At 54.3% G+C, this 26823-nt stretch overlaps 2 protein-coding genes across 4 annotated transcripts in view; one reads left to right on the forward strand and one right to left on the reverse strand.

Annotated features, from left to right (window-relative positions):
• The first annotated feature begins 11 nt into the window (after positions 1 to 11).
• BARHL1 (BarH like homeobox 1) lies at positions 12 to 7438 on the forward strand. The gene is made up of 3 exons (XM_036855872.1): positions 12 to 1141; positions 5018 to 5240; positions 6846 to 7438. The coding sequence occupies exons 1-3, from the start codon at positions 682 to 684 to the stop codon at positions 7138 to 7140; spliced, it is 978 nt and encodes a 325-aa protein (XP_036711767.1). The 5' UTR covers positions 12 to 681; the 3' UTR covers positions 7141 to 7438.
• Positions 7439 to 11862: 4424 nt separating this feature from the next.
• DDX31 (DEAD-box helicase 31) overlaps positions 11863 to 26823 on the reverse strand; it is a 72707-nt gene continuing 57746 nt past the window's right edge. For all 3 annotated transcript variants that reach the window (XM_036854865.1, XM_036854864.1, XM_036854866.1), the window contains one exon: positions 11863 to 12629. In XM_036854865.1, the coding sequence (XP_036710760.1) occupies positions 12443 to 12629 (187 nt within the window). In that variant the 3' untranslated portion in view covers positions 11863 to 12442. The remainder of the gene's footprint in view (positions 12630 to 26823) is intronic.

A 26823-nucleotide genomic window follows, 5' to 3' on the forward strand; every position in this document is an offset into this window, starting at 1 on the left:
GGGGAGGCGAAGGCGCGCGCGGAGGACGGGCTGCGAGCTGCAACAGCTGAGCCGGGAGGTGCTGTCCACGGTGCTGACGGGCCCCAGGAGCTGTGGGAGCGCGGAGAGAGGACCTCCCCGGCCAGGTGGGGAGCGTCATGCGCCGAGGGCCGCCGTCGCCGCTATCCGCGGTGCTGACGCCGCCAGGTGCGCTCCGTTCCCCCGGCTGGTAGCGCGGCTCGGGCCCGCTGCTATCCGCGGTGCTGACCCCGCTGCCCTCGGCCACCGCTCGCCTGGAGGAAGCGTCCAGTTTGGATTTTTCAAAAGCCCTTCTTTATTTAGATTCCAACGTCCTCGCATCTCTTCTGTGCCAAAGGGGAGCTCAGGCCGTCCGTCTCCCCCTTTGCTCTCCCCAACTTGGCGCACCCTCCCTCCCATTTCTCCCTGACACTCCCACCACCCCCCTCGGCTCGGCGGCTCGGCGCGATGCTGCAGAAGACGCGCTGAGCCCTTTTGGATCTAATGCGCAGAGGAGGTTGGCCCAGAGCTCCCGGGCTCCCCTAAGGCTGAACTCCATCCAAGGTGCCCGCAGGCTCCCTGCCCGCCTTCCCCATGCCAGCCCGCAGCTAGGGGCAGGGGCAGCGGCGGCTGGGGTTGGGGGGGGGTGGGGAGCTTTTGGGGAGGACAGGTCGCAGCGTGGCTATGGAAGGCTCCAATGGCTTTGGGATCGACTCCATTCTCTCCCACCGAGCGGGCAGCCCCGCCCTTCCCAAGGGGGACCCCTTGCTCGGGGACTGCCGCTCGCCCCTGGAGCTGAGTCCGCGCTCGGAGAGCGACTGCTCTTCACCAGCCTCGCCAGGAAGGGACTGTCTGCAGACGGGCGCCCCGCGGCCTGGCGGGGCTTCGGGCCCAGGTTTGGACTCCCACCTGCAGCCTGGGCAGCTCTCAGCCCCAGCCCAGTCTCGCACCGTGAGCTCCTCCTTTCTGATCAGGGACATCCTTGCTGACTGCAAACCACTCGCGGCCTGTGCACCCTACTCTAGCAGCGGGCAGCCAGCCGCTCCTGAGCCTGGGGGCCGTCTTGCGGCCAAGGCCGGGGAGGACTTTAGAGAAAAGCTGGACAAAAGTAGCAGCAATGCCTCATCGGACTCTGAGTATAAAGGTAAGAAAATGCGAGCTGAAAACTTGGGGGTGGGGGGGATGCTATATTTCTGAACACTGTTACTAAAACAGGCATGCACACACGTGGGGACGTACACATATTCACTCGGAGCTCCCCCCAGGGCCCAGGCTCAGCAGTCGGTCTTGTCTGAGCCTTTCAGTCGGCCCTGTGGTTATGTTTCCGAGCAACAAAGAGTCCAGCGGAGAGAGTGAGGAGAGGGACGCTGTGTGCCCCAGGAGAGATTCCCCAAAACGCACAAAGCAAACTTTCCAAACTTCGGTGGACTCTCCAACCCACTGGTGGGCAGAAGCAAGTTCTTATCAGGCCAGTGGCTCTCTGGGAAAAGACCTTGCAGAAGCAACGGAAGACCCAAAGGTTTCTGCTTGAACCCCCTTTTATAAGGGTGAAAACCTAGCAGGAAATTTCAGCTGGAGCCCTGAGAACAGTCAGAATTTTCCACCCTTTAATTTGAATTTCCAGGGGGGGAGGAGAACTGAGCTTTCCCTCCCGTTGGCCCCGGTGTGATCTGGGCCTGGGGAATCACGCAAAAGCACGGAGCGGGTTCAGAGGTCTCTTCGAGAGGGGAGGTCTCTGCACCCGCCCAGCTGTTCCCACTGGATTTGATTTTAAGTGCATTGAGCTATCAACTTCAGGTTCTGTGTGTGGGACCCAGAGATTCCCCGGCACCCAGCCTATCCTGGGGTTGCTTCCCCTTGACTTGCGTTTTCACCTCCATGAATCTGTCCATTGTTGTGGTTTCCTTTCCATCCCGTCTTAACCAGGGAGCTGAGATCAGGATTAAGATGAAAGGGGAAAGGAAGAAGGAAGAAAGGAAAAAAGGAAGAGAAGGAGAGAAAGAATTCCCTAATTTTGTTTCTCTCCCCTGCCCACTGCCTTGACTTTAGGTCTTTGGCGAGGCCAGAGGCGCAAAGTTCTTTCTTAGGAAGAAGTCAGGAGGCAGGAAGGGAAGGAGTGTCAGGGCTGCAAGGGAGAGAGCCCTGTGTCCCCATCCAGCAGAAAATGAGGGGCTGGCAGAGGCTGTTCAGAGCTCTTTCAGCCTTATAATTAATTCCCAGAACCCTTTCCATGAGCTAAAACTTCCCTATAAAGGCTACTTCTTTATTGTCTTGGGGGCCCTACACCTCCCGGTCTATACTCGCACTACGTCTTCGCAAAAATTTCGGAATGTTCATTTAACACTCTCTTCCCAACAGAGAATTCGTTTGTGGACACGCCCTGACCTCAGACCAAAACCCATTTTGGGGCCCCACTCCGTATCTCACTCCCTCCACTTCCCCACACAACTGGTGGAGCCTCCGTCAGCCTCACTGGGCAACTCGTGCCTAGAAGACGGGCAGGTTGGGCTAGAGCACCCAGGACGGAGGTCCAGACGCATGTGGCCCAGCGACCCTTCCTCCTCCCCCCACGGCCTGTTTAGAGAGGCAAGGAAAACTTGCCCGGGAGAAAGACAGGTGCGTGGTGGGGAGGAGGGGTAAGCAAGGGAGGCAACGTAAATATACATGTATAACATCATATCTTATTCTTTATAATTCTCAGCCACAACACTCCAGTTTTATGTCTAGGGTAAGAGGCGAGACCCCCCCCACCCCCACCAGCCCTGCATGCTTGTGTCTGGTGCTGGTGCTGTGAAAGGGTTCGGCTCTTGTCTCCTTTTATTTTCTTGCCCGTAGGTGGGATTTTGAGGAGAGGTTTCGTTTAAGATAATTGGAATATCAATTTTCTTCTCTTGTCCCTGATGATATCTGATCAGGGAGGTGATGAGGGCCAGCTGTCCACATACGGCTTAAATAGGTTTGGAGCTGAGGAGGGAGGAAGGTCTCCCCCACCCCTAGGCACCGCTGCCTTTGCACCGCCAAAACCCCGGGGTGAAGAGGCAGCAGAATATCCACCACCGAGACAGTGTCTGGAGCATTTCTCAAAGGTGGAAGCGACTTTTTCAGGACCCACGTTAGGAAATCTTGCCGAGAGACAGACACATGGGGTGGGCATCTAAGCGATTCCCCTGTCCACCTAACAAGCTAACAGTCGTTTCCTCCAAAGAGGGCACAGAGGGAAGCTCAGTCCCATCCCGAGTTTCTGGTACAAAGCTTCCTCGGCATAACGTTTAAAGAAGCTGGGCTTTGAAGTAAGGCGGTCTGCCGCGCGCGCAGTCTTCCTGCCAGAGCTGATATCCGTGGAGAAATGAAACCGGCGCTTTGCTCCCAGCAGGCAGGGTCGGTGGGCCTGGAACTCTGAGGCGTTGAGATCTGGGCTGAGCCTATTTCGGAGGCTGAGGCTGGACAGCGGCGAGTGCATATCTGAAGGCTCCAGCCTGTGCCGGAGAGGGATTCGAGAAAAAGCCCAAACTCAACCCTCACCCCACCCCCGACCTCGGAGCTCAGTCCTGAGAAATGGGGGATTTTCCAAAATAGTCAGTCCAGACAATCAGGTCAAAAAGTAAGTTTTCCACAATACCAAGTTTGAGGTTTGGATAATTGTTTCCTTGAACTTGTTTAAACTTTACCTGCCTGGCATAATAGACAGAACTCAAGTCCCTCTCCCCCCATCCCAACACACCCCCAGCTCCTGAGGCAGCCGTGCCCCAATGCGGCCGGAGCCTAGGAGGGCAGGGAGAGGCCTGCGCACTGGCCTGGACGAGGCAGGAGGCAGGCACGGGCCCCGGTTTCTCACAAGCCCAGCGAGCACTCCACCGGCTCACGCGCCTGGGTGCACCCGGCGCCCGGCACCCTCCCGGCCTCCAAACGCTGCCTTTCCGGTTGAAAAGGCTTGCTCCCTAGTGGCTCAATTAACCGGATTATTGTTTCCTACAGAGAGAAATCAACTCACATTCAGCTGAACCCTGTCACTGCAAACGCCACGCTCAATGAAACTCAGCATAAAGGAAAATATAGAGAGGAAGGGAAGCCCCAAACCCCACTGCCAATTCTGGGGAGGTGGTCTCTGGTCGCATCATCGCTTTAGGGGGAGGAGGAGGGAGGTCAGTGAGCTTGTTTGATCAAGTGTGCATTTGCAGTGCCGTCAACCCCAAAGGAAAGTGTTGGGGAAGAAAGAAACCACATTGTTCGGTCCCATCCTTGCGACTCAGGAGCAGGGACCCTGCTGGGGTGTTCTGACCGACTCGGCGGGGCAGGGGGAAACACAAGACAGCCACAGTAGGCATCGTATTGACAAGGAAACACGGACCTCTGCGATGTGCCCATCCGAGGGGCAAACGTGCCGCTTATTTTTCCAAGCGCTTCATGCTTCCAGATCTGGGCGCCCGGGCGATTCGCCTTCCGTGCTGTGCGCTGTTTGTAGTTTAAGAAACAGGGGGACCATCTCTATAGATTCACACCCGTGCAGGGGCCAGGCGAGATGTGGGTGCAATTATTTGTTCTCCAGGACCACGGTCCGCTCCAGGGTGAACGGGTTTTTGTCCCTCCACGAGGGTTTTTCTCCCCCAGATTCCGGCCCTCAGCGTCCTCCCTTCCTGGCCTGGATGCAGCCAGAGAATTGGGGCACAGTCCTGCACCCCTGAGCACGCATCCGCACAGCCCACCGGGCTGGAACCCCTGGGTCCCCTCCCCTCCTCTCCACTCCCCTGTCAGGTCCACTTGGTGGATCCCGTTAATCCCTCCAGGGAGCGCCGGTGCAACGCGGGAGCGGGGTTGAGTTCTCTCTCGGCTTTGGGTTACTTCTCCCCGGAGGTGTCAGTCTTCCTCGGCCTGGGGGCTGGGAGGTCCCAGCTCTGAGCTGCTCTGCCGCGGCTCCATGGGACTGGGAGCCACATTTACACGACCGACTGTGACGGGCCGCCGGCTGGGGTGGCAAGGTGGCGGCGAGGCCGGGCCCTGACGCGCGGCTGTGTCTCCACAGTGAAGGAGGAGGGCGACCGGGAGATCTCCAGCTCGAGGGACAGTCCCCCGGTGCGCCTGAAAAAGCCACGCAAGGCACGCACGGCCTTCACCGACCATCAGCTGGCGCAGCTGGAGCGCAGCTTTGAGCGGCAGAAGTACCTGAGCGTGCAGGACCGCATGGAGCTCGCAGCCTCGCTCAACCTCACCGACACGCAGGTCAAGACCTGGTACCAGAACCGCAGGTGAGGCCCGGCTGCGGGGGACAGGGTCGAAAGGGTCCCCTCCGCTCTCCTCCCTGCCCCTCCAGGGGACCCACCAGTACATGATCTGATGTGCCGAGGGAGGGCCCCTGAGCTTTCCCCGTTCTGTAAAACTGGGGAAACTGAGGACTCAGAGAGCGAAGGACTTGCCCGAAGTCCACGGTGAGGGAGAGAGACAGGACTAGAGTCGATCAGGTGGACAGACAGACATGTGGGCCACTGGAGGGCCAAGCCTGCCCACCCTAGCCACGTCCTACCACCCCCATCCAGCCCGGGCAGCTGCTGGGGGGCAGGGGGTGGCTCTGAGCTCTCCCGGGGGGATTCTTCTGGCCTCCTCAGCCTTTCTAGCCCTGAAACGCAAGGAGGGAAGGGGCCCAGCCCTAGCTTCCTGGGGACTGGGGATCCGGGAAATCGGTGTTGGGCACTGGTCTTGAACCTGGTATTTCCTAATCTCCCTCCCCAACACATTCACAGGATGAAGAGAAACACAAACAGGTACAAAGCACACACATACAGCCACACACTCAACCCACAGTCACACACTCACATCGACGCAACTCAGTAATACAAACACACATACACCACAGTCACCCACACACGCTTAGCGGAGGCCGGAACGGTGCTTTCCATAAACAAGCCTCAGAACACGCTGCCCCATTAATAATAAATACCTGATTACTGCTCCGGGCATCAATAATTAAGGCCCGTTACAGTAATTACACAATTATGATGATGCTGAATAATTCAGGCAGGGAAACGGGGCCGGTGCGGCTGAGTCCGACTCAGTGGGACCGCCTCGCCGGCCAGGTGCGCACAGGAGTCCGGCCGCAGCCCTGGCAGCCAGTGTGGCCTCGGCTTTCTTGCCTTCCCCTAACCCCAGCCGGCCCTCTGCTGGTAGCCTCCCGGCTTCGGGACCAGACAGACTGCAGGGCTCGCCCGAAGCCTCGGATCTGCGTGCGGACTGCCGCGGACGCGGCCGCGCGGCGGAGAGAGCCGTGCGCACATCCTCTCCCGTCGCTGTCTCCGGCCCGCGAGCTTCCAACTGGGGTACCGCGGCTGTGCTGGCCTCCGCCGGGCCGGCTGTGCCGCTGGGAGGATCAACTGAGTCCCCCCCAACAGCTGGCGACCCGACCCCCGCGCCCCCGCCGTCCTGTCCGGGGCGATCTCGCCTTCCTCCGGCCTCCCCAGGAGACCGATGCCCAGCGGGAGCACCCACACCCCGCCCCAAGCGCCCAGTCTGCGATCCCCTGAGCAAAGGGTGGCGAGGGCAGACCCCGGGCTGTGGGGTAAGACAGCCTAGCTTAGAACCCGGGGTCTCCTCTTCCTAGACCATCTTGAAAACTGGCCCGCGCCTCAGTTCTCTTATCTGTAAGTGGGGTTAACAGCCACGGAAGGCCGGTGGAAGATTAAAGGAGCCGATGCATGTAACCCGCTAGACGGGGCCTGGCAGCCCGCTATTTATTAACGAATTATAGTGTGACCCCTTTGGTGCCCCTGCAGGCGCTCTGGGGCAAGCACTCGTGAGGGGCAGGGGTCTCCGGGCGCCACAGTTCTGACCCCGCCTTACGCGTTTACTTCGGTCCCTAGGACTAAATGGAAGCGACAGACGGCCGTGGGGTTGGAGCTGCTGGCGGAGGCAGGCAATTACTCAGCGCTCCAGCGGATGTTCCCGTCGCCTTATTTCTACCCGCAGAGTCTAGTTTCCAACCTGGATCCCGGCGCCGCGCTGTATCTGTACCGCGGGCCCAGCGCGCCGCCGCCCGCCCTGCAGAGACCTCTGGTGCCCCGCATCCTCATCCACGGACTCCAGGGCGCCAGCGAGCCGCCCCCGCCGCTGCCCCCGCTGGCCGGCGTCCTCCCGAGGGCCGCACAGCCTCGGTGAAGCGCCCGCCCGCCGGCCCGCGGCGCACCCGGCCCCCGCTCCGGGGCTCCGCCGTGGCCCCTTCCGCCTGCCTCTGGGAGGGCGCGGGGCTTCAACGCCCCTTCCCAGGGGCCCCCGGTCCGGCCCTCCCTGGCGTCCAGCCCAGTGTCCCCAGAAGGGCCAAATGCCAAGTCTTCTGAGTCCCGGACCCCCGGACTGAGTCTCCCTAACCATCCTCGGCGTCCTCACTCCCAGCCACTCCATCAGGGAGCCACTTCCACCGCCGGGGGTACATACATCCCCACGCCCCGCCCCCGTCACTCCCCACCCGCGCCCCCTTGCCCCTCCCCGGTGCAGGTGGGCGACCCCCATGCTGCCCTTTCGCACTCCCCCTCCACGCTCCAGCGGTGCACCAAGCCCTCTCCCCGCAGCCCTGACACGCGGAGGCGAAGGGGAGTGTGGAGCCTCGCCCCGCCCCTCCCCCCAGCTCCAGGGCCGACGGCAGAGCTGTACATACCGTGTGCAAAGTGTATATGAAGTTATTTATTCGTGACCCATGAGCCCGTGACTGTGTCCGTGAATCAGTGAGTTTGTGGCCTGTGCCCACCCTCCTCCCAGGCGGGGCAGGAAGGGGTCAGGGGACTTGCCCACCTACCCCGACCCCCAGTCCCCATCTCCAGCCTCCGTCCGGGGGGCAGCCAGGCCCCTCGGATTCCCTCTCTTTTTTAAATGTCGAAATAAACTTCTTACAAATGACCAGGCGCCTGTCCGCGCTCCGTCGGTGGGTCCGCGCTCGGCCCTTCTTCCCCGTCCCTCCTTGAGATTCATTTTCCCCTTCTGGGACTCGGGCTCCTTCCGCCCTCAGTAAGGAAGCATTTTCGTCTCCCTCTCTTCCTTGGTGCTGTGGTCGTGGGCAGGGGTCTCCCCTCCTCCCTGGCCTCAGTCTTCCCATCTCTACGGTGAGGAGAGCACGCTGCCCCCCACCTGCCCCTGCCTCCCCATCTGGTTGCTGGACGCTCAGCCGGTCCCGGGGGCCGGGGTGGGGGTCAGCGCCCGGGCTGGCTGGGCTGCGGGCCGGGCTGCGGTGCCCTCGCTGAGGCGGCTCATCTGGCCACGACAAGGGCGCCGGCAGCTGGTGACCGGCCCGCCGGGCGCGGGGGCGACAGATGGACTCCGAGGCTACTCCCCCCCCCCCCCCCCCCCCCCCCGGCCGCCCCGCGCCCCGGCCGCTCGCACTCGCCGACGGGGCTCTCGGCCCCCCGCACCGGGTAAGACCCGACGAGCCTTCGCTGGGAACCTGACGTCGCCGGGTCACCCCCGACTCCCGCATCTTCTCGCTCCCCCCTTCACGCGGGGACTGTGCGGGGGATGCGACCCAGAGGGAAGCCAGATCCCAGCGTCAGCCGCCGGGCCCCAGCCTGCGACTCCAAGGGTCTCAGGAGAGGGCTTTAAGTTCTGAGCCAGACTCCAGACCTCCGGTTCACGTTCAAAGGGCCAAGGTCACCTCCACAGGCAGTTCCTCTCTGGGGAGGTGGGCTCAGGTGCTCCCCCTCCCACACACCACCTGCAGCTCAGACTCCCAGGATCAGCCCAGGGCTGGCAAGTTTGGGGGCCGGCACGCCGAGTTCTCCCCAGTTTTGCGGCAGGATTGCTCTCGGAGAGGACTGCCTGGCCAGGAGGGGTGGGGTTCTCCTTAAACGCTGACCGCCCCCCCCAACCCCAGCCGGACCCTGCTACTGTTTCCTCCCCACCGCCCAACACCCTCACACCACCGCTCTTCTTTCCCGGGATGGTGAGGGTATTATTCTAATTTTGCAAAATGCACAGCAGCTAATTAAGTCAAGGAGCCCCTTGGCTTTCAAGTTCTTTTGCATGTGAATGGGGGTTGGTAAATCCCCAGCTCTGGCTGGGGTGGGGGGTGACGGGGGACCGTCCCCAACTCAGGGTTAATGAAGTGGGAAAGGAGTCTCTCACAGTCTCCTGCAAACAAAACCCCCCATGCAACAAACCCTGCCCAAATCCTACATGGATTGACTTAAACCCAGGGGATAAGTGCTTTAAATTAATCTCATTGAATAAGAATGAGACCAAACAAAACTCTTTAAAATCATATTAAAAATCTATCAAAGGACAACTTGCACTGGTGTGCTTTTCATTTTGTGTAAGTGAAGGACATAGACTGGAGCAACCACCCTTACATTTACACAGCGGCCGTGTAAATCACAGACACATTCCCAACTATGTAATTGTCCTTGTACCGCCGAGGTGATTTCATATCTTACATTAATGAAGAACAAGTCTTCCCTACAAGTTTATAATTACAATATTTTAAATTGTCCTGCACTTCCCATCTGTGATAATAACTTTACAGCCTCTGCAGTGAGGTGGGCTTCGGCCTTCATCCATTTAGAAGGCTAAATTGGTTTCTCGGTTCCCAACCCTGGGGCTGGGTGAACTCTCATTTAAAATGGGGGGGGGGAAGAATTGTGTGAGACCCCCAGCAGGCAAGACAACAGGAGAGGCACTGAGAGGGTAGTGTCTCTGCTCCTCCACTGACACCTCCCCCCAGCTTATAAACGTAGACTCCACGGGGTCAGGGGCAAAAAAGTGGAGAAGTTGAGATTCCCCAACCAGCCTTGCTGCAAGGCTTCTGGGCATTTTCGAGAAGTCGAGCTGATTTTAGGGGTGCCCAGCCGCCAGCACGCTGAAAGGCTTTGCTACGAACTTTTCTTCTCGTGGAGCAGATTAAGAGGTAAGGCGTCATGGTCATGCAGGCAATTTAACGAGACCAGTGGAGCGCCCTTTGCAAGCAGGGCAACTTCTCCAGTGGAAAGAAAGCCTTAAATTTCTGTCTCTTGGAAGCGATGGTTGGATTTTAACGGCTTCTGCTGACTTTACGTTGAGGGGCTCAAGTGCTAAACACCGAGGGCGCTAGCCGTTTGGATCCACCTGCCTTAAGGGGCTCTCATTTACTCCCCTTTCTTCCCTAAATCTCTCCTCCCCTCACCACAGGGGGGAAAAAATCAAAGGAATCCACTGGGCTTTGTCAAAATGTCCTTTGCCGAGATTTGGTTGGCTCTGCTTCTCTGAGAGTGGAAAATGCCGTTTGCATTGCATCAGCGCTGCCTTAATCACTCACCAAGGGCTCTTTGCCCTTCAGTGCGTGAGAATGGGGGGCCCCCTCTGAAGATGTGCAGCCGCTAAGGGTTGCAAACATGAAGATGTCTAGGATTCAAAAAAAAAAGCATTTTACAAGCCCATGAGGGGAAAAAGCTTTAGGCTGCAACATTCCATGAAATGTCCAGATTCTCTGACTTTTAAATATGGGGATCAGGCTTATGACACAGAGAAAGAGGTAAGTTTGAGAAATTAGAAAAAGAGGCACGATTGGAAATACACACAAAATTAGAATAGGTACAGTGGAATTAGGCTAAAGCTTTGCCTAATTGATGCCTGAAATGTATAATCTGTCAAGAGCCATAATAAGAAAGAGATTTATTTTAAGGTTATTTAAATTTAGATAATATTAACCCTAAATCTGCTAAATCCATGTTTCTTTATTAACTGGGGGTAATACCTTGATTCTACTTAGAAACAGGCCCACATAGCACCTATGGCAAGAAACCCTCACCTAAGTGTCAGCGAAGTAAGAGTGAGTTTCCATCTCAGAATTACAGTCACTTACATGCTTTGCACAGTTCTGGCACTTCTCCCCCACCAGGAGTGCAGAACTCTGCAGACTCACCCTTTAATGGAATGAATACTATGGGGAAAAAAAAAATTAAAGAGTAGGGTTCCTCTTTGATCATCCTAGATCACTGGCATTAATCCTGTTTCTCACACAGCTGGGTTTTGTTTATAAAGTTTGATCCCTCCTTTTCTCATCCAAATCACGTGGACCATTACACACGGAAATAAAAGAAAGGTGGCAGATTTGTCCAAAGTCAGTGTGACTTGTGCTGCAGGTTGACTTATTTATTATCATTGTTACAGATTTCACCAACCGTTCCTTTTAATTCCTATGTGACAGCCAGGTCTGCGAGGTCACATTTTCCTTCCTGCAGAGGACCAGGGCTTACTAGGCTCACAGTCACCCTTACGATGAGTCCCTTCTGGTGTGGTGCCAGCCAAAGTTCACCTTACACCCGAGGGATGGATGCAGGGACGCCGACCCCGATCCCCAAGATCCCCATAGACAGCCCACCTTGTAACTCTCACGGTCCTCCCTTGGCCCTTGAGTTCATGTGATCTGGAGGGTCTACAGAAGTGGGGCCTCGACACCCATGCCAGTAACTTCAGGGTGCGGGGGTGGACTGAGGACAGGAGGCAAAGTGGAGAGGACACTGCCCAGCGCACAGAGAGGTGCCGAGGCTTCCCCCCTTCTCCTTCGGACCCCTCTGGAGTTACCCGTGTCCAAATCTTACATTTATTGGGAAATCAATATGCCCCAGGGGTCCTTTCAAACCTCCCAGGAAACACAATGGGGGAGGGGCAGCTGTGGCCTGGGCCACAATACAGACCCCAGGACCTTTCTGGAAGACAAGAGGGGACTCGATGGGAGGAAAAGCTCAGGACACTGGTGCCCTTTGACTTCAAACGCAAATAATAAAAAGGCAACAGTAAATCAATTAGTCCTGAGAAAGTACAATTTCCCTGGACAAGGAGGAGAGAGCACTGCACGCGACTGCGACGTGGTGCTTAGAGCCCCCTGCGCACGGGAAAGAAGACCCCTGGAGGCGGTCGGGACCCACACCAAATGCTCCTTTGGTCCGTTTTAATAAAGCATCTATACACCAAGAAGATGATTTGATAAATAGTTTTTTTCTCTTCTTTTAGCGGTTCAATCCAGCTTTTAAAATCTCATTTTACAAAATTCAGGCCAATATATGCATTGAGAGGGCAGCTTGAAGTAAACTGTGAAACTTCTTCAGAATGTCATCGCCAGGCGGGATCAAATCCCTTCCCGGCTGCAGCGAAGGACATTAGTCTTTTACACGAAGTCGTGGTGGCACCACGTGGTCTACGGGCACTGATGGAATAAATCCGAGAGAGAGACCTACAAGGCAGGTTAGCGGCTAATCCATCCCGTGCTGACCCCCGCCCCCCTGACCCCTCAGGCTGCGGCGTGTCTCGGCACCGCACCGGGTCACCGGGTCACCAGGTCACCGGGTCTGCAGGGGGGGCGGCACCCTTCGTCCTCACAAGGCTCCTCGGAAGAGAACAGGACGCCCCCTCCGGGATCCACGGAGGCCCAGTCCCGCGGGGGCAGAGCTTAAAACTACTTTCTGGGAAGTCTCGCTGTCCCTCCGTGAGGCTTTCGGTTTTAGTTTGTTCCCACGGCCAAGGCTGGGCGCTGGTTTCGGACGGCGCCGCGAGGCTGGCTGCTGGGCCCTGCGTGTTTGTTTTGCTCTCTGACCTTGGTGACGCTGGCCTCCATCCCGCTGGAGTATTCGGAACGCAAGATTTCAGCAAGGCGCTGTTTACTCTGGGTCTTCCTATGAAGGTCAGGCCTGAAGAACAGTAACAAGCAGAGGGGGAAAGGAAACTTTATTACTTTTTCTTTTCCATTTGGAAAGAGGCTGATGGCAGCTGGTTCCAAGACTGTAGAACTGACATTTTTGTATTAACAGAAGTACAATCCCTTCAATGGCGCTTGTTTTGATATTCTATGCACCAGAAGATTAGATACGGCGCTGACAGATTTTCATAACGGTGGCAAAATATCATGGCATTTTTAAAAGTGAGGCTTTGTTCTGTGTTGTTTTCATGGGGAAAAAAAGAGCGGAAACACACTCCCACTCTGATGGCAAATGAGGTGCCTGATACAGCGGTTTGCCAAAAGAAGGGGAAAAACCCGCCTTGAAACTCGGCAACACTCAGCCGTCAGCGCCGGCTAGCAGCTCCTGGGAACGCCCCCCTCGGCCCCCACCTCCGTGCAGTTCAAAGCAACTGGCCTCCTCCTGGGGACCCGGCTTGGCGGCCAAACAGTGAGGGCTGGGGTGTCCGCCACAGACACCTCTTCACCCACCGAAGAGACTCTTGTAAATTATTTCTGACCCCAAAAACCCCAAACCCAGGTGTGCTTTGGCAGACCGGTCAGTGTCCGCACCAGCAATGGACCGCAGCAGCCCCAGGAATGGGAGGGAGGTCCTCACCTGCCCCAACCGGCAGGGAAAATGCCCAAGGCTGAAAATCAATGTCAGATGGTGAATCCCGCTAACGGTTTTCAAAGGACAGCGGCCTCATCATTTATTTGATTAGAAAAGCAGAGGGGTAAATTTGTAGAAGTTCAGTCGTACACAGAAAAAATGATTATGAAAATTGAAGAGTAAAATAATGTTTCTTAAGACAGGATCTTAACCAAAACAACAGAGCCGTTACCAGAGAATCCATCTTGCTCTGCCTGCAATTCCTTCAACACTGACGTGGCAGTGTCTTGGGTTCTTACAAAAGGCAGATGTTACCCTCTGCTACTTATATTTACAGCACTTCCCTTTGCTGTAAAAATCAGAAGATAAATCAGACTAAAAATAAATATAACAGAACTCCTTTAAAGCCCAGGAATTTACAACAGGACTAATACCGTGGTAGTAAACTGATTAAGAAAGGGACACCATTGTAACTAGGCTAAAGCAACCATATCTCTTTACACTCACGCTGCAGAAGGCAGGGTGCAAGCAACCGTGGGGCTAAATCCGTGTCAGTCATACAACAGTTTCTACCATGACAAACGGGGAGAAATGCAAAGTCAACCTGTGTTGGGAAAAAGGTCTGAGGCAAGGGGATAACAGGACCCCGTATTTAAGGGCTAGGCATCTGTGGTAACAAGAGTACGTGCAAGGGCAGGGATGGGACTTGGTGAAAGGAGGAGAGATACACAGGGAAGGACTCTCTGGGCTCTACGTCACCACATCTGAGCTTCACTCCGAGAGGCAGGTATGGCTACCATCTCACTTTACAGACAAGGAAACCGAGACTGGAGGAGGTAAGTAACCTCCCCAAGACCATCCAGCTCCAGGAGCAGAAGCCCAGATGCAAACACAGCGCCGATGGGCTCAAAGCCTGAGCTCTTCGCACCAGGCAGCCGGTCCCGATGGAACAACTGGGCAGGACAGGAAAGTCCAGTGGGGTCGAGGGGGACAAATGACCGCAATCTGACACAGAGGAGGCCTTCGCGGTCTCACGTGAACGTGTCAGTGGGACCATGCGGGCAGAGGCCAGAGGACAGAGGGAGGAGTGAGGGGAGAGCTGAAGGGTGAAGGAGATGCCTGGGCTGGACCCGGGCTCTGTCGCTCATTAGCTGAATGGCGTGAACGGGTGACGCGGGCTTCTTCATCTGAAAAATGGGGATGATACTTGGAACAAAGTTCATCGGCTGTGTAAAGATTAAAGAGAGCAAGACGTACGGAGTGCTGGCTAGTGGCTGGCATGTGGGTTGCAGACAATCACAGTTAAAAACGGGGCAGCTGAAGCCCAGAGATGCCAAGCGGACCTCTGCCTCCCTGTCCCCCGCCCCAGGCCACACAGGAGCCAGGACTGACCCTGGGGCCTGACGGTGGGGCTGGGGCTCCGGTGACCGCGTCACCCTTCTGTGCACAGCAGCGGTTCTAGCCCCCCGGACCCTGCCCGTGTGGACCATGTGCCCTGGTGTCCGGGGGAGGTCCGTCCACATGTTGGGTCTCACGCGCGGCTGGGAAGCGGCAAGAGACGGGCCTGCAGCGGAACGCGCTAAACTCGTTCCAAACGGAAGGCTGTCGGTTCCCGTGCTTGCAGTTTATTTTTAGCCAGGTGACACGACAGCCAGAGGGAACAGGCTCTGACGGGAAGGAACGCTTTCTCTCCCCCCTTGTTTGAAGGCAGGTACTCACCTCGTGTATAATTTTAAATGTAACAACCTGAGTTTCAAAATATGCAAAATTTCAGTCAAAATATCCGCCCCAGCCTAAGCCCTACCACTTCAACGACAGCTCCTGCCACTGCTAACGCAAGATGAATAACCAGACTCTTATTTGGGGGACTGATACACGAACTGCCGGCGGCGCAAGCAGACCGGGGATGTGCCCCGCTTCCGGCCGAAGGTGCTGGGCCGCGCGCCTGGGCTCAGGCCGCTGGGCCTCCAGACCCGGCAGCAAGGGCCACACCGAGGCATGAGACACACCGGTGTGTGCACACACGCCCACACCACTCTCGTCTGCTTCTGAGTCACGTGAGATCTGTCCCTTCCCAGGCAAACTCAGCCAGCCCTGGGGCTGTGGAAGGTAACCTCTGGTGCATGTGTCATGCCACGGATCAGGAATATTTATCAAGGGGCTTTGAGTCCACATCGACTGAGGCAGAGGATGCCGTTAGAAAGCGGAGCTTGGAGACGGTCCTGCTTGCCTTGAGGTTATGATCTCAAAATTTCCTAGCTACGTTATGATTTTATTCTAGTCAATGGACTTCCAACTTGGAACCCGAACCCGAACTCAGAGTGGTGGTCCAGACAGCAAACAGGGGTTCCTGCCTTCCAGACCCAGACCTCTTCCTCGGGAGGAAGAACCTTGGGGTCAACCCTGCAGGGATTTCCCCTGCTGTCAGCTGCCACCCCAACGGGACCCACCTTTCCCTTGGCCAGCTCGCTGCCTGCGTTTCCTTTGTTCTGAGGCCCAGTGCCGAGAAGGCAAAGTACAGACGGGAAGATGAAACGTTCTAAACCCAAGCCCACGATGGGCTTCTCCTGCCAAGCTGCAGTTCTCCCAGAAACTTGCCAACGTTCTTGCCCTCTTTGCCCTCCAAACACCCAAACCCCTCTCAAATGGGCGTCTTGAGCATCCACCAGAGTAATCCTGTAGTTACCAAGCAACAGATCAGTTTATCTAACCACAGGGAACTCCCTTGTAGTGAAGGCTGGATAACCCCCCCCCCCCTTGGTTACCAGGCTGGATTACCCAGCAGGATAGGCAGATGCCACTTTCACTGCCAATGAGGTGAAATCACAGCCTAATTAGTAAATCAATACGCCTGCTAGGATGGCCACTGGAGAAGAGAGATCTCAGGACCTTCTCCCAACTTTATCAATAAATTCATAGACGATCATCCTAGGTAAAAAGCCATTCTAACGCAGGCTTTTGCTAATGGCATTCTTTTGCAGGACAGAATTTTAAATTTTATCAGAAGATAAAATATGCATTTTTATGTATTGTCAAGTCTCTCAATATTTTCTTTTATGTTTTATGGCTTTAGGATCATGCTTAGAAAAGTCTTCCTCACCCTAGCATTTTAAAATATTCAAAGATATTTTCTTTTAGCCTGCTATTGCTTTAATTCTATCTAGATTTTGTTTTGGCTTATGGTAGGATGTGGCGAATTTAACTATTTCTTCCCAAGAGTCATCCAGTTATCCGAGACAGTCATTGAACAAGAAATCTTTTCCCCAAGGTCTTGAAATGTACCTCTAGTACATTCCTTCAGACTTTTGGAACACTCCCTGCAGGCCATATTTAAAGAGTAGATGTTGATGATGATGATGACGTTAGTGGGGTCCACCACACACATTAACATATAAGCAAATAACAATTACAGGGGTTGTTAACGGATTTAAATATAAAGCACGTCAAATCATAGCCATTGACACCGGCTCTGTGACTTTAATAATAACTGTATTATTAGCACGTGCATGACACCTACTTACGTCAGGTGCTGTTGTAAGCACTTGAGAGGCAACTAATTCGTTTACTTCAACAATCCTGTGAAAGAGGCACCACAGGCACAGCAACCGAGGTGCAGGGAGGTTAAACAGCACGTCCAGGGAGAGATGGGATTGGGGCCCAGGACTTTCCGACTCCGCGACGTACACACTTAACCGCTGTGCCTTAAGTTTTTACCAAAATAAGGAGCAAGTTCCTCACACGAAATATTTCCAGTACAAAAGCAACGTTCACATTATAGCAGATCTCGAAGACTTTTGGAACCCCTGATAAAGTGCATCGTAAGAGTAACAGCTGGGTAACAAGTGAAAAAAGCAGTTTAAAAAATCATGATTTGCTCAATCTCATTATAGATATAAAAAAATCCTACATGTATACCTTCAGAGAAAGTATGAACCAGAAAAAATGTGAATTAAGATTAACTTGGATTGTGGGCTTTTATTGGATGATTTTTAAGCTTTTCTCTATTTCCCGAATTTTTACAATAAACACATTATTATTTTTGTAATCAGGAAAAACAGTACATTCACTTTAGGGGAAAAAAAATCAAGTGGTACAATTTTACCCTGGGCTGAAATATCAAAGTATTTTAATTTTTACTTATCAAAAACCTCTTTGCCTCTGGCTTTCAGTTTGTTTGATTTTGTGAGGGATTTTTCTCTTGTGGTATAATTAAAACAGACAAACAGAAGACCAGTAAAGTGTATTTCTTTCTCTAATCTGAAAAATTCTGCTTGTAAGCAAATGACCCAGGGCCACACTGAGGCCCCAAGGACCCTGCAGCAGAAGCAAGCCCCCAGACTGGAAGAAAAGCCTGGGTTCTGAGAGATCGTGGAAGGAGACAGTGAAGGCTTCAGAGGCTTGAGGCTGACTCCAAGCTTCTACCCTCCTGCCTCGCCCTTACAGATGAAGCAAAGGCACAGAACCTGAGGGGGTTTAGGGGGCTCTCAGATGACAGTGAGAGTGACCAACAACTCCAGGGAGAAGGTGACAAGCAGTCCCCCTGGGGCAACAAAGTAGTTCAGGTGCAGAACCCGCCAGTGTGGGACGATAATTTAGCCTACTGAAGGGAAACAAGCTATCAGACCTTTTACGGCCATCGAAGGAAAAGGAAGTGCATCAGGGCTCTTTAACCTCTGGATTCTGTTTCGGCAGAGATGCACGCTGATGGGCTGCCCATTTTAGGGATGCCTTCTTTGCGACTTCTTAGGACCATACCGACTCTAGCGTTTGTAAAACTCCCAGGGCCCCAGAAGACACTCCATTCCAGGGGAGCCCTGCTGAGGCAGTGGATATTATTCCAGAAAATTCCTGAGTGGCTCTGTGGACGCAGAGATGGAGAAAAAGTGGGTCTCTGCCTCACACCTAACAACCAGACCCAGTGAAGAGCTGGTGGCGGGCGGATGCCAGGCCGTGCAGGTCACAGGCGATCAGTATGTAGATGCCATGACCGACCTGCTGCCCGGAACGGCGCCCACAACGGGAAGGGGGACAGAGACAAGGCTTAGAGATGGCCGAGGTCTGAAAGCGACACCCTCAGTCAGAATCCCAGAAGTGCATGGAGCTTTGGGATTACCTGTCCAAGTGCCAGAGACCTTTACGGAAGTTCTGTCAGGACCCAGGCCTGGACGCCACACCGCACGGGCGGTGTTGGGGAAGAGGCGTAGCAGCAGGACTCTGATGGCGCTGGTTGGAATCCCAGCCCGGCCCTCGCCTAGCTGACGACCCTGCAGAGTCAGAAGCTTCCTCTAAGCTGAGATTCCTCACACGTCAGAAAGGGCCTCCACGTGGGTGCAGGCATAGCGTGAAGGTAAAACGAAGGGTGCTTTATAAAATCTAATTCTCTGTGAAAATGTTAAGATGGAGAAATACAGGGTGCACATGGAAACAATTAAGTGCTTCTGTAACTGGCAGGACTGTGTCCTACAAACACTGAGATTGATAAGCCTGGGCAGACTCCCAGCTCCAAACCCTCTGGGCTTGCCCTGCTTGACACCGTTACCGATGACTCGAATGACATCATGAGGCACATTTATCACATCTGCAGATGAGACGAAGCCCGCAGGGACAGCCAGCGCACTGGACGGCAGAGCACCCCAACGGGCCAGAAGGATGGGCTCGGCCAGAAGGTGACCCTGAACTGGGGCCCATGCTCTTGCGTCAGAGAAGGCGGGTGGTTTGGCTCGTCACATGCGCACACAGGCAGGGGCTCAGCTGCCGAGTTTCCACCTGAGCCACAGGCTGACCCGATGCCAAGGATGGGAGAAGCCGCACAGGGTCGAGCCAGGAGGCCAGGGTGCGAGTCCTGGCCCCGCCCCGGGAGAGGGACAGCACGTGAGGACATGGAGGACCAGGGGAGGAAACCCACGGCTCTGACGGGAGCCCAGCCGGCGCTGAGCCCCACATGGGTGGCAGCCGTGGTCTCTGCTGTCACCACTGGCTGCAGTGACAGATGTGACTGTCCTCCTCTCTGGGCCGGCCGGTCTCTACTGCATGTTTGGGTAGTTGGACAAGCCAGATTCTGACAAGAACCTGGGCGGAGAGAAAAGCCACCCAGACGACGGGCTGGGACGTGGGTCAGCTGGAGGCGCTGGGGCAGGGCGGCGGGGGGCAGTGTGGCTGGTGCCTGGCCCGCCGGGGCGGAGCTGGCCCTCGGAGGGGAGGATCCCGGCACCGTCCTGCAGAGGCTGTGGAACTTACTGTCTGAGTTTGGCCAAGGTGCTACTTCTCTCAGTGCCAGGCTGCTCACTCTCAAAAGGATTAAACGAACTAATGAATCAAAGCCCGTATCAGAGCGCCTGTCGTGAAGGCACCGGGAAAATGTTGACTATAATTATCATTAACAATCCGGAAAGAGGAAAGGCAGAGGAGATGAGCAGCTGTCATCAGATACCGGACGCCTTGTCATGTGGACCAGGGACTGCTTTGATCAATAACAACACCTTGTATCGTTAGGTTTGTAGATCACGCACATTCAGCATTTGAATCCCAGAGACCAAAGGGTGGAAAGTGAAAGTGGTCAATTTGGGCTCATTTCAGGAGCTCTAACTAGTTAGCTCTAACTAACTCCACCCTGGAGGTGGTGAGTCCCCCCTACCCTGCTGCTGGGAGCCCTGAAGCGGAGGTCTTACAACCAAGGAGTAATGTGACCGATGGCACAAGGTTCCCGGTGGGCGAGAGTGTTCAGGGAAGAGTCTATAAAGCTTCCACTTGTTTTTTTCTTTTTGGCCACACCGCGAGGCTTGTGGGATCTTAGTTCCCCGACCAGGGATTGAACCCGGACCCTCGGCAGTGAGAGCGCCAAGTCCTAACCACTGGACCGCCAGGGAATTCCCGTGAAGCTTCCACTTTTTATTCACAGACTCAGAGACAAGCGGGCCGGGGTAGAGGAGTCAGCATTTACTGGACGACGACTCTAAGCCCCGGCCGGTGCCGCGTGCCGCGTGTCCGTCATGCCTCCCCACGCCCCACACGACCTGACAGGCCCCGCGGCAACGCGCAGCTGCTGCTGAGCGCCTGACTCCAAGCCCGGGCCTCTCCCACTGCACCCTCTGCCTCTAGACTCAGAAGGAAGCTAGAGAAAAAGCCGGATCCACATCTTGCCTGCAGCTGTCTGTTCTCAGAGATCCGCCCCATGAGCAGAAAGCTGCTCCCACCCACTCCAGGGTTTGCCATTCTGATGGCTTCAAATCAAATCCTTCCATACATGCACCAAAATATCTCCTGCTTAAAGTCCATTTCTCCCAGTACACAAAGAATTATCTGTTCACGGGCAAAAAACACCCTTAACAGAATTCATCTACTTGTTACTTAGCCTAATACTAATCGTAGAAACCAGAAGCTTCCAAAGGGGTGCATGCAAGGAAGGAGACGAGTGCCAGGAATGGGGGCTCCGGAGTCTCTCAGACTCGGTGCCACATGACCGGGCATGCCCACTTTCTCACCAGTTACTGGGAACTCGGCCGTGGTCAGAGGGACCCGGTGAGGCTCAATGAGACAACGCATGTGGGTTCGGCACAGCCAGGGGCACACGTACTCCCTCAAGAGACGTGCTGGCACACAGCCAGATGCCATCACTCCGGGATGTCGGTTCTCTCAAACCACATCCCTCTTCTGGACTATTTATTGGTTAAGACGTCACTCCACGTCTCAGCCTGCTGCTGGAACGTCAGGACCAGAATGGAGAGAACATCTGGAAAAGACCTGAAGTCATTTCCTACGGGTCCTAACCAGACGGAAAGCCTCTGTGGCATAAGAGCAGAGAGTATGTGGAGGGGCTGGGGATGTGAAGGAGCCCAGGGAACATGGGGACAGGTGAGAGGAGGGGAGTAGTCAGCCTGAACTAAGCTGTATGTAGCAAGGGGAGAGCTGGGGGACCATCGTGCTCCTTCCTGATTTCTCGAATGGTCTGAACTAGAAGAGCCCGGAGCAAGGACAAGGCAATGCAGAGTCGGGTCTTCTCCTGCTGCACGAGGCCTCGTGGGTCTGGCATCTGCCAACACGTGCTGGGCTGGGCACATCTTCAGACTCCAGGGCCGGGAAGGCTCCAACGGGAATGTGCCGTCTCCAGCATCCTCCCGGGAGAGGCTGGCTGGGTTCCTGTTCTTTGTTGTGAGCCCTGACTGCTTGCCTGAAAGCACGCCCCGTGGCTCCCGCTGTCTGCAGGTGACCCAGGTGTGGAGGCAGCGCAGGGTCACTGTGAAATCCCTCTGACTGCCTCATTAGCCGGGGGTGGGCACGGACCGGTGGCGGGGTGTTTCATGAGGAGGCTGGTAATTGCATGGTGTCAGGAGGAACAAACAGTGGTAGAAGCAAGGGCCAGATGTAAAGAGGCGCGTGTGCAGGGTTGGCGCCTGGCGGCGGGCAGGGAGCGACCTGGAGCTGCGCCGGGGGTGCTGAGGTCGGGAGGGCCGGCCCTCCGAGGAGCCCTGCCCACGCAGCTCAACCCAGGGCTGCGTGTGAATGCAACGGGGGGACCTCAATAATCACATCACCCCCAAATGACCCCTCTGTGCCGGTGTTCCTCACCCAGAAGAGACCCAGCCACCACCCACAGCACTCGTCCTGCCCCTTGTCCCAGTCTGGACACTTCTTGTCGGTACAGATGTCCCAGAGAGGCAAGCCAGCGTGGGCTTTGAAGTCACCCATCTCATCACCCTTGACACAGAGGCCAGCAGAATATGGTCTCGGCTACAGTCCATACAACTCACCCAGGTTCTATGTGAAAATCCTCTTCCTTAACCCTAACTCATCTTTAAAGCACAGGCCCTCCTGTATTTTCACACGGCCCCCCAGCAGACTGTGAGAGGAGATTCCGCTGCCCTGCTCCACGGGACACGCACATCTGTCCTGACAGTCACTGCCGGCGGTCCTAGCTATTTCCCTCTGGTCTTCAGGCTGAGGTCGAGTGAACTGACCCTCCGTGGGCATCTGCCCTGGCCCTGCCCAGGCTGGTGGAGACCCCGATCCCGAACCCACTCATCTCCACGTTCTGTGGGTTCCTCCACTGTGACGTCGGGGAAACGGGGCCCGAGGCTCAGTCCTTCTTGGGGACTATTTCATGCCAAGAGGAAAGTGACCCCATGCTTGTTCTCTCAGGACAGACTAAGGAGTGGACGGGGCGCTCCAAAAGGCAGGATTTGCTGTTCGCTGGGCTAATGAAACAATTCAGAGGCATTTACCTGGTTCCCGTCAGAACAATTCCTCTTTTCTCTTTCCCTTCATGCTCTTCCTCTCAGGATTACAGAAGACTTTCAGGTTCCGTTCATCTATTCAAAACTACTTCCCGAGCACCTATCGCGTGCCAGGTAGGTGCTGGGGATGCGATGAGAAAAACCAGACAGGGTTTCTACCCTGAGCTACACGGAGAGGAGGAGAGAGACAGGAGCCACACATCACAGACACGTGCAGGGCTCCTGTGACGGCGGTGAGCAGGTGGGGTGGGGGGTGGAATGGGGGCGTGCGGTGTCCACCCAGGCAGGCGGGCCAGAGAAGACTTCCTCGAAGAAGGGACGGAGGCCCAAAGACGAAGAGGGGTGAGGAGAGGCCCAGGCCCGCAGCACGCTGGACAAAGGCCCCGGGAGAGAATGAGAAAGCAGGGGTGCCAGCTGAGGCCGTGGGGAGAGGGAAGAGGGGGTGTGTCCTAATCATCAGAGTAACGAGACATCATCGAAAGGCTGGAAGAAGCGAGGGCACGACGGGCGAGGGGAGCACCAGTCAGCGGGACCAGAAGGGCCGCAGGAGACTCAGTAGTGGACTGTTGTAAAATGAAGTTGAGGGGATTCATGGGGACGGGGTGGGGAAGCTGAAGGGAGAGACCAGGAGGCCAGAGGGATGAGGGGAGGGGTCAGCGGTGCAGGACGCCGCTCCAAGATCGCGTGCGCAGAGGATCCCCCATGTTTCCAAACGGGGCTTAGTCCAGCCTCTGACCTCACGTTTGGCCACTCTGTCTTCCTACAGAACGACGACTGGCTCAAGGAAATCGAGAGAATTTTCCCAGTGGGCAAGATTCCAGGTTTGCCTTCAGCTAATTAAGTGATATTAGGGAGGCTGTAAATGCCACATAAAAATTGGCAGGCAAGCTGCTCCTAATGATGAGAATATTGCTTTGCAGGGAGATGCAGCTGCAGCATCTTCATGCTCGTCTTGGAGGGGACCAGCTCTGTGTTTTCAAGGTGGCTCCTGATAAGAGAACTGGGAGGTGCTAAAAGGTTAATGACAGGTTCACTCTCTCCGTTCCAGGGACGCTTCTAAGTGTGATGAAGGCCGGCGGGAAGAACCAACGCTCCTGTCTGGGTCACCACCTCCACAAATGCTCCCCCGTGTTCATGTCCCAGACACTGTGTCGATGCTTTGTACTCGTCACCTGCTTGATCCCCAGACAACACTGCGAGGCTCCGTGCCACTATCTGAGAGGTGAGGGGACTGAGGAACAGAAGCGGTAAGTGATCCAACCCAGATGCCTGTGTGGGTAAAACCCAGACTCTTAATCACTGCGTGACACTCCCACAGTCAGCATTTAAGAAACAAGTGGAGGGGCAGGGAGATGGCTGATGGGGGTATGAACTTCTCAAACTAGAGTCTATTCAACACAGTAACTCTCACAAGTCATTTAATAATTACTGAAAAAGTGAGAGTGAGAATCACAGAGAGGGACACAGCAAAGGCCTTCAAAGATGAAAAATGGGAGAAAACTGTAATTTGAAAAGATACATGCCTCCCTATGTTCACAGCAGCACTGTTCACAATAGCCAAGACATGGAAGCAACCTAAGTGCCCATTGACAGAGGAATGGATAAAGAAGACGTGGTACATATGTATACGATGGAATACTACTCAGCCATAAAAAAAATGAAATAATGTCATTTGCAGTAACATGGATGGACCTAGAGATGATCATATTAAGTGAAGTAAGTCAGACAAAGACTAATATCACATAACACCACTTATCACTTATATGTGGAATCTAAAAAAATGATACAAATGAGCTTATTTACAAAACAGAAATAGACTCATAGACATAGAAAACAAACTTGTGGTTACCAAAGGGGATGGGGGGGTGGGAGATAAATTAAGAGTTTGGGATTAACATATATACACTACTATACAACAGGTAAACAACAAGGTCCTACTGTAGAGCACAGGGAACTATACTCAGTATCTTTTAATAACCTATAATGGAAAAGAATCTGAAAAAGAATATATAAATACATATGTATAACTGAGTCAGTTTGCTGTACACCTGAAACTAACACAACATTGTAAATTAACTATACTTCATTGAAAAAAGAGAAACATAAATAAATAAAAAGCAAAAAAAAAAAAAAAGAGGTGAAAAATGACCCTGAAGTGGAGGTCTACAAAATCTCTGATTTGAACTTCAGTGATAAAGCATTTCACAGATGAGAAAAGTCTGGCAAGAATGACCTCCCTAAGGATGTTTCCTTATTTTAACAAGTACACTAAACGTAGAACTTTGAAGTAACAGAGGTGAAGGACATGCTCTGTCGTGCTGGGTATGGTGGCTAGGATGTGAGGCCAGGCCCCAGGGGACCAGCCCCATGTCCCCTTCCACGATGGATCCCAGCCTGCTGAGCCCTGACCAAGCACACCCGGACCCAGTAAGCACTAAGGGATCACACAGCCCTACTTTTTGATCAAATGAGAACTACCAGGTAACACTTAGCTGGGCTGGTTTGAGAAAATTTATACAAAGAAATCTTCTACGCACGAAGAAGAACTTCAGAAAGACCCAGACAGTAGAAGCCAGTGGTGAGACCAGCCTTAGGTAGCTGCAAACTAAACTGTTTGGGGGAAAGTAAACTTACAATTATAGCATATAGTCCAAACGAGATAGGGTGGTTTAAACCCAACAGACTCGCCCTTTCACATTGCCACCGTAACACTAAGACTTTAAGGCTCATTACTTTCTATATCCTTGAACCAGTGACCACAGAGTGTCAAACGGATGAGGAAGTTGTCTGCTCACTGGTCCTGGACAGGTTCTACTCACATGTGTGACTGCCTAGACAGACAGACAGACACCCTGGCGAACAACCCAGCTCTGCCCTCCCAGAGCAGACAGCGCTGGGTCTCAGCGTCTCCTGGGAAGATGGAAATTTTGGAAGGTATGTTACCTTTGCTTCTCAGGGACTGCTGAATCTACCTAGCTTCAAAATAAGAACTGCATTTCACGGGAGGAAAATGCTGTGTTCGTGATGGATGTTGCTAAGGGGCCATTCAAAATTTTACCAACAGCACCGACTCCCTGTGTGCGTGGATATGTAGGTATCTGGGGTGGGGGGCTGTTCTGACAGGCTTGTTTGTCAGTGGCAGAAGAGTGCTCGTGACTCTGTGCTTCTGTGCGCAGGGGGAAGACACTTACTGTTCCCCTTCAGAACTGAGGACTCAAAAAGGAGACAGAGAGAGACCTGCTGATTAAGACCTTATTTGGGGACATTAACTCTTTTCTTCCTTTTTCTGAAAAGTGGTCCAGTAAAGGAATAAAGGCATATAGACGAGATAAAAGTTCCCTCTGTCACTGCATAGAAATGCCCGGTAGTCTCCAAGCCTAACCTGCCCTGGCCTCATCCGCTAATACCCGGGTGAACTCCTTGCTTGGGGATGGCAGGCGAGACAGGATTTTGCTTACGGTCTCATAAATTTGGTTTGCAGATATCAGAGGTTTGCACATAACATAATTATTCTAGGCAGTAAACACCATAAAATGGAATGCAGAATAATTTGGAGAATTTAGCGCTATTATTTTACCCACCCATACAAAACCCAAGGAACCCATTCTCTTCCTTGACAGATGGATTTCAGAGGAGACGCCTCGGCTCAGGACAATCATTGTGGCCACAGCATAACTCTCCACACTTGTGTGGGGTTTAATGGACTTTTTTTTCCTGTTCCTTAAAAAGTGGCGACTGGCATTGGCTCGAGCCCTGACTGAGGTGCGGAGAATCTGTCAAGTTTCTCTGCCGCTTCCCCGACCACAGTGATACGGTCCATGTGCAGATTAGCTGCAAAGCCATTCTTCCTCCAGGAGTGACAAGATCTCCCCCAATAAGAAAGGTACCTACTGTATCCTTGAGTGCCCGTCTGCATTAGCAAGGCAGGGGTGGGGCGGGAGGGTGTACGAAGTGTGGGGAGAAATGCCTTCAAAAGAAGGGCGTGACAACGGAAAAAGTAGCTGTAACAGAGTGGTGACATGGCAAGAACAGAGAGCGGCACTGTCACGGGCGGAGTAATCGCGTGACACGCTGCTGTCACTCACCACCCGGCTCCCTGCCGCGCCAGCCAGACATCAAAGGCTGCCCCATACCATCTTACATGCTCTTTATCGGCTAATCAGCCCATTCTTCCCTAAATAAAGCCCTGTTAAATCCCCTGCTCACAGGGGTATCGTCGTCCTGGTGCCCATCTGCCAGCGCGGGTCAGCTGAAGTGGGAGGCGGCGGCTTGCTCTCTCCCTGGCGGCTTCGCAAGGGAAGGACAATGCTGGCTCCGAGTCCCCC

This window comes from Balaenoptera musculus, chromosome 6 (assembly GCF_009873245.2).
Source record: "Balaenoptera musculus isolate JJ_BM4_2016_0621 chromosome 6, mBalMus1.pri.v3, whole genome shotgun sequence".
Classification (NCBI taxonomy): Eukaryota; Metazoa; Chordata; class Mammalia; order Artiodactyla; family Balaenopteridae; genus Balaenoptera; species Balaenoptera musculus.

What these genes read in the sequence shown, in the direction of transcription:
- BARHL1 (XM_036855872.1), top strand. Translation starts at nt 682, where the DNA reads ATGGAAGGCTCCAATGGCTTTGGGATCGACTCCATTCTCTCCCACCGA. An exon ending in ATCGGACTCTGAGTATAAAG is followed by an intron (nt 1,142 to 5,017) that starts GTAAGAAAATGC and finishes GTGTCTCCACAG; the next exon opens with TGAAGGAGGAGGGCGACCGG. An exon ending in ACCTGGTACCAGAACCGCAG is followed by an intron (nt 5,241 to 6,845) that starts GTGAGGCCCGGC and finishes TTCGGTCCCTAG; the next exon opens with GACTAAATGGAAGCGACAGA.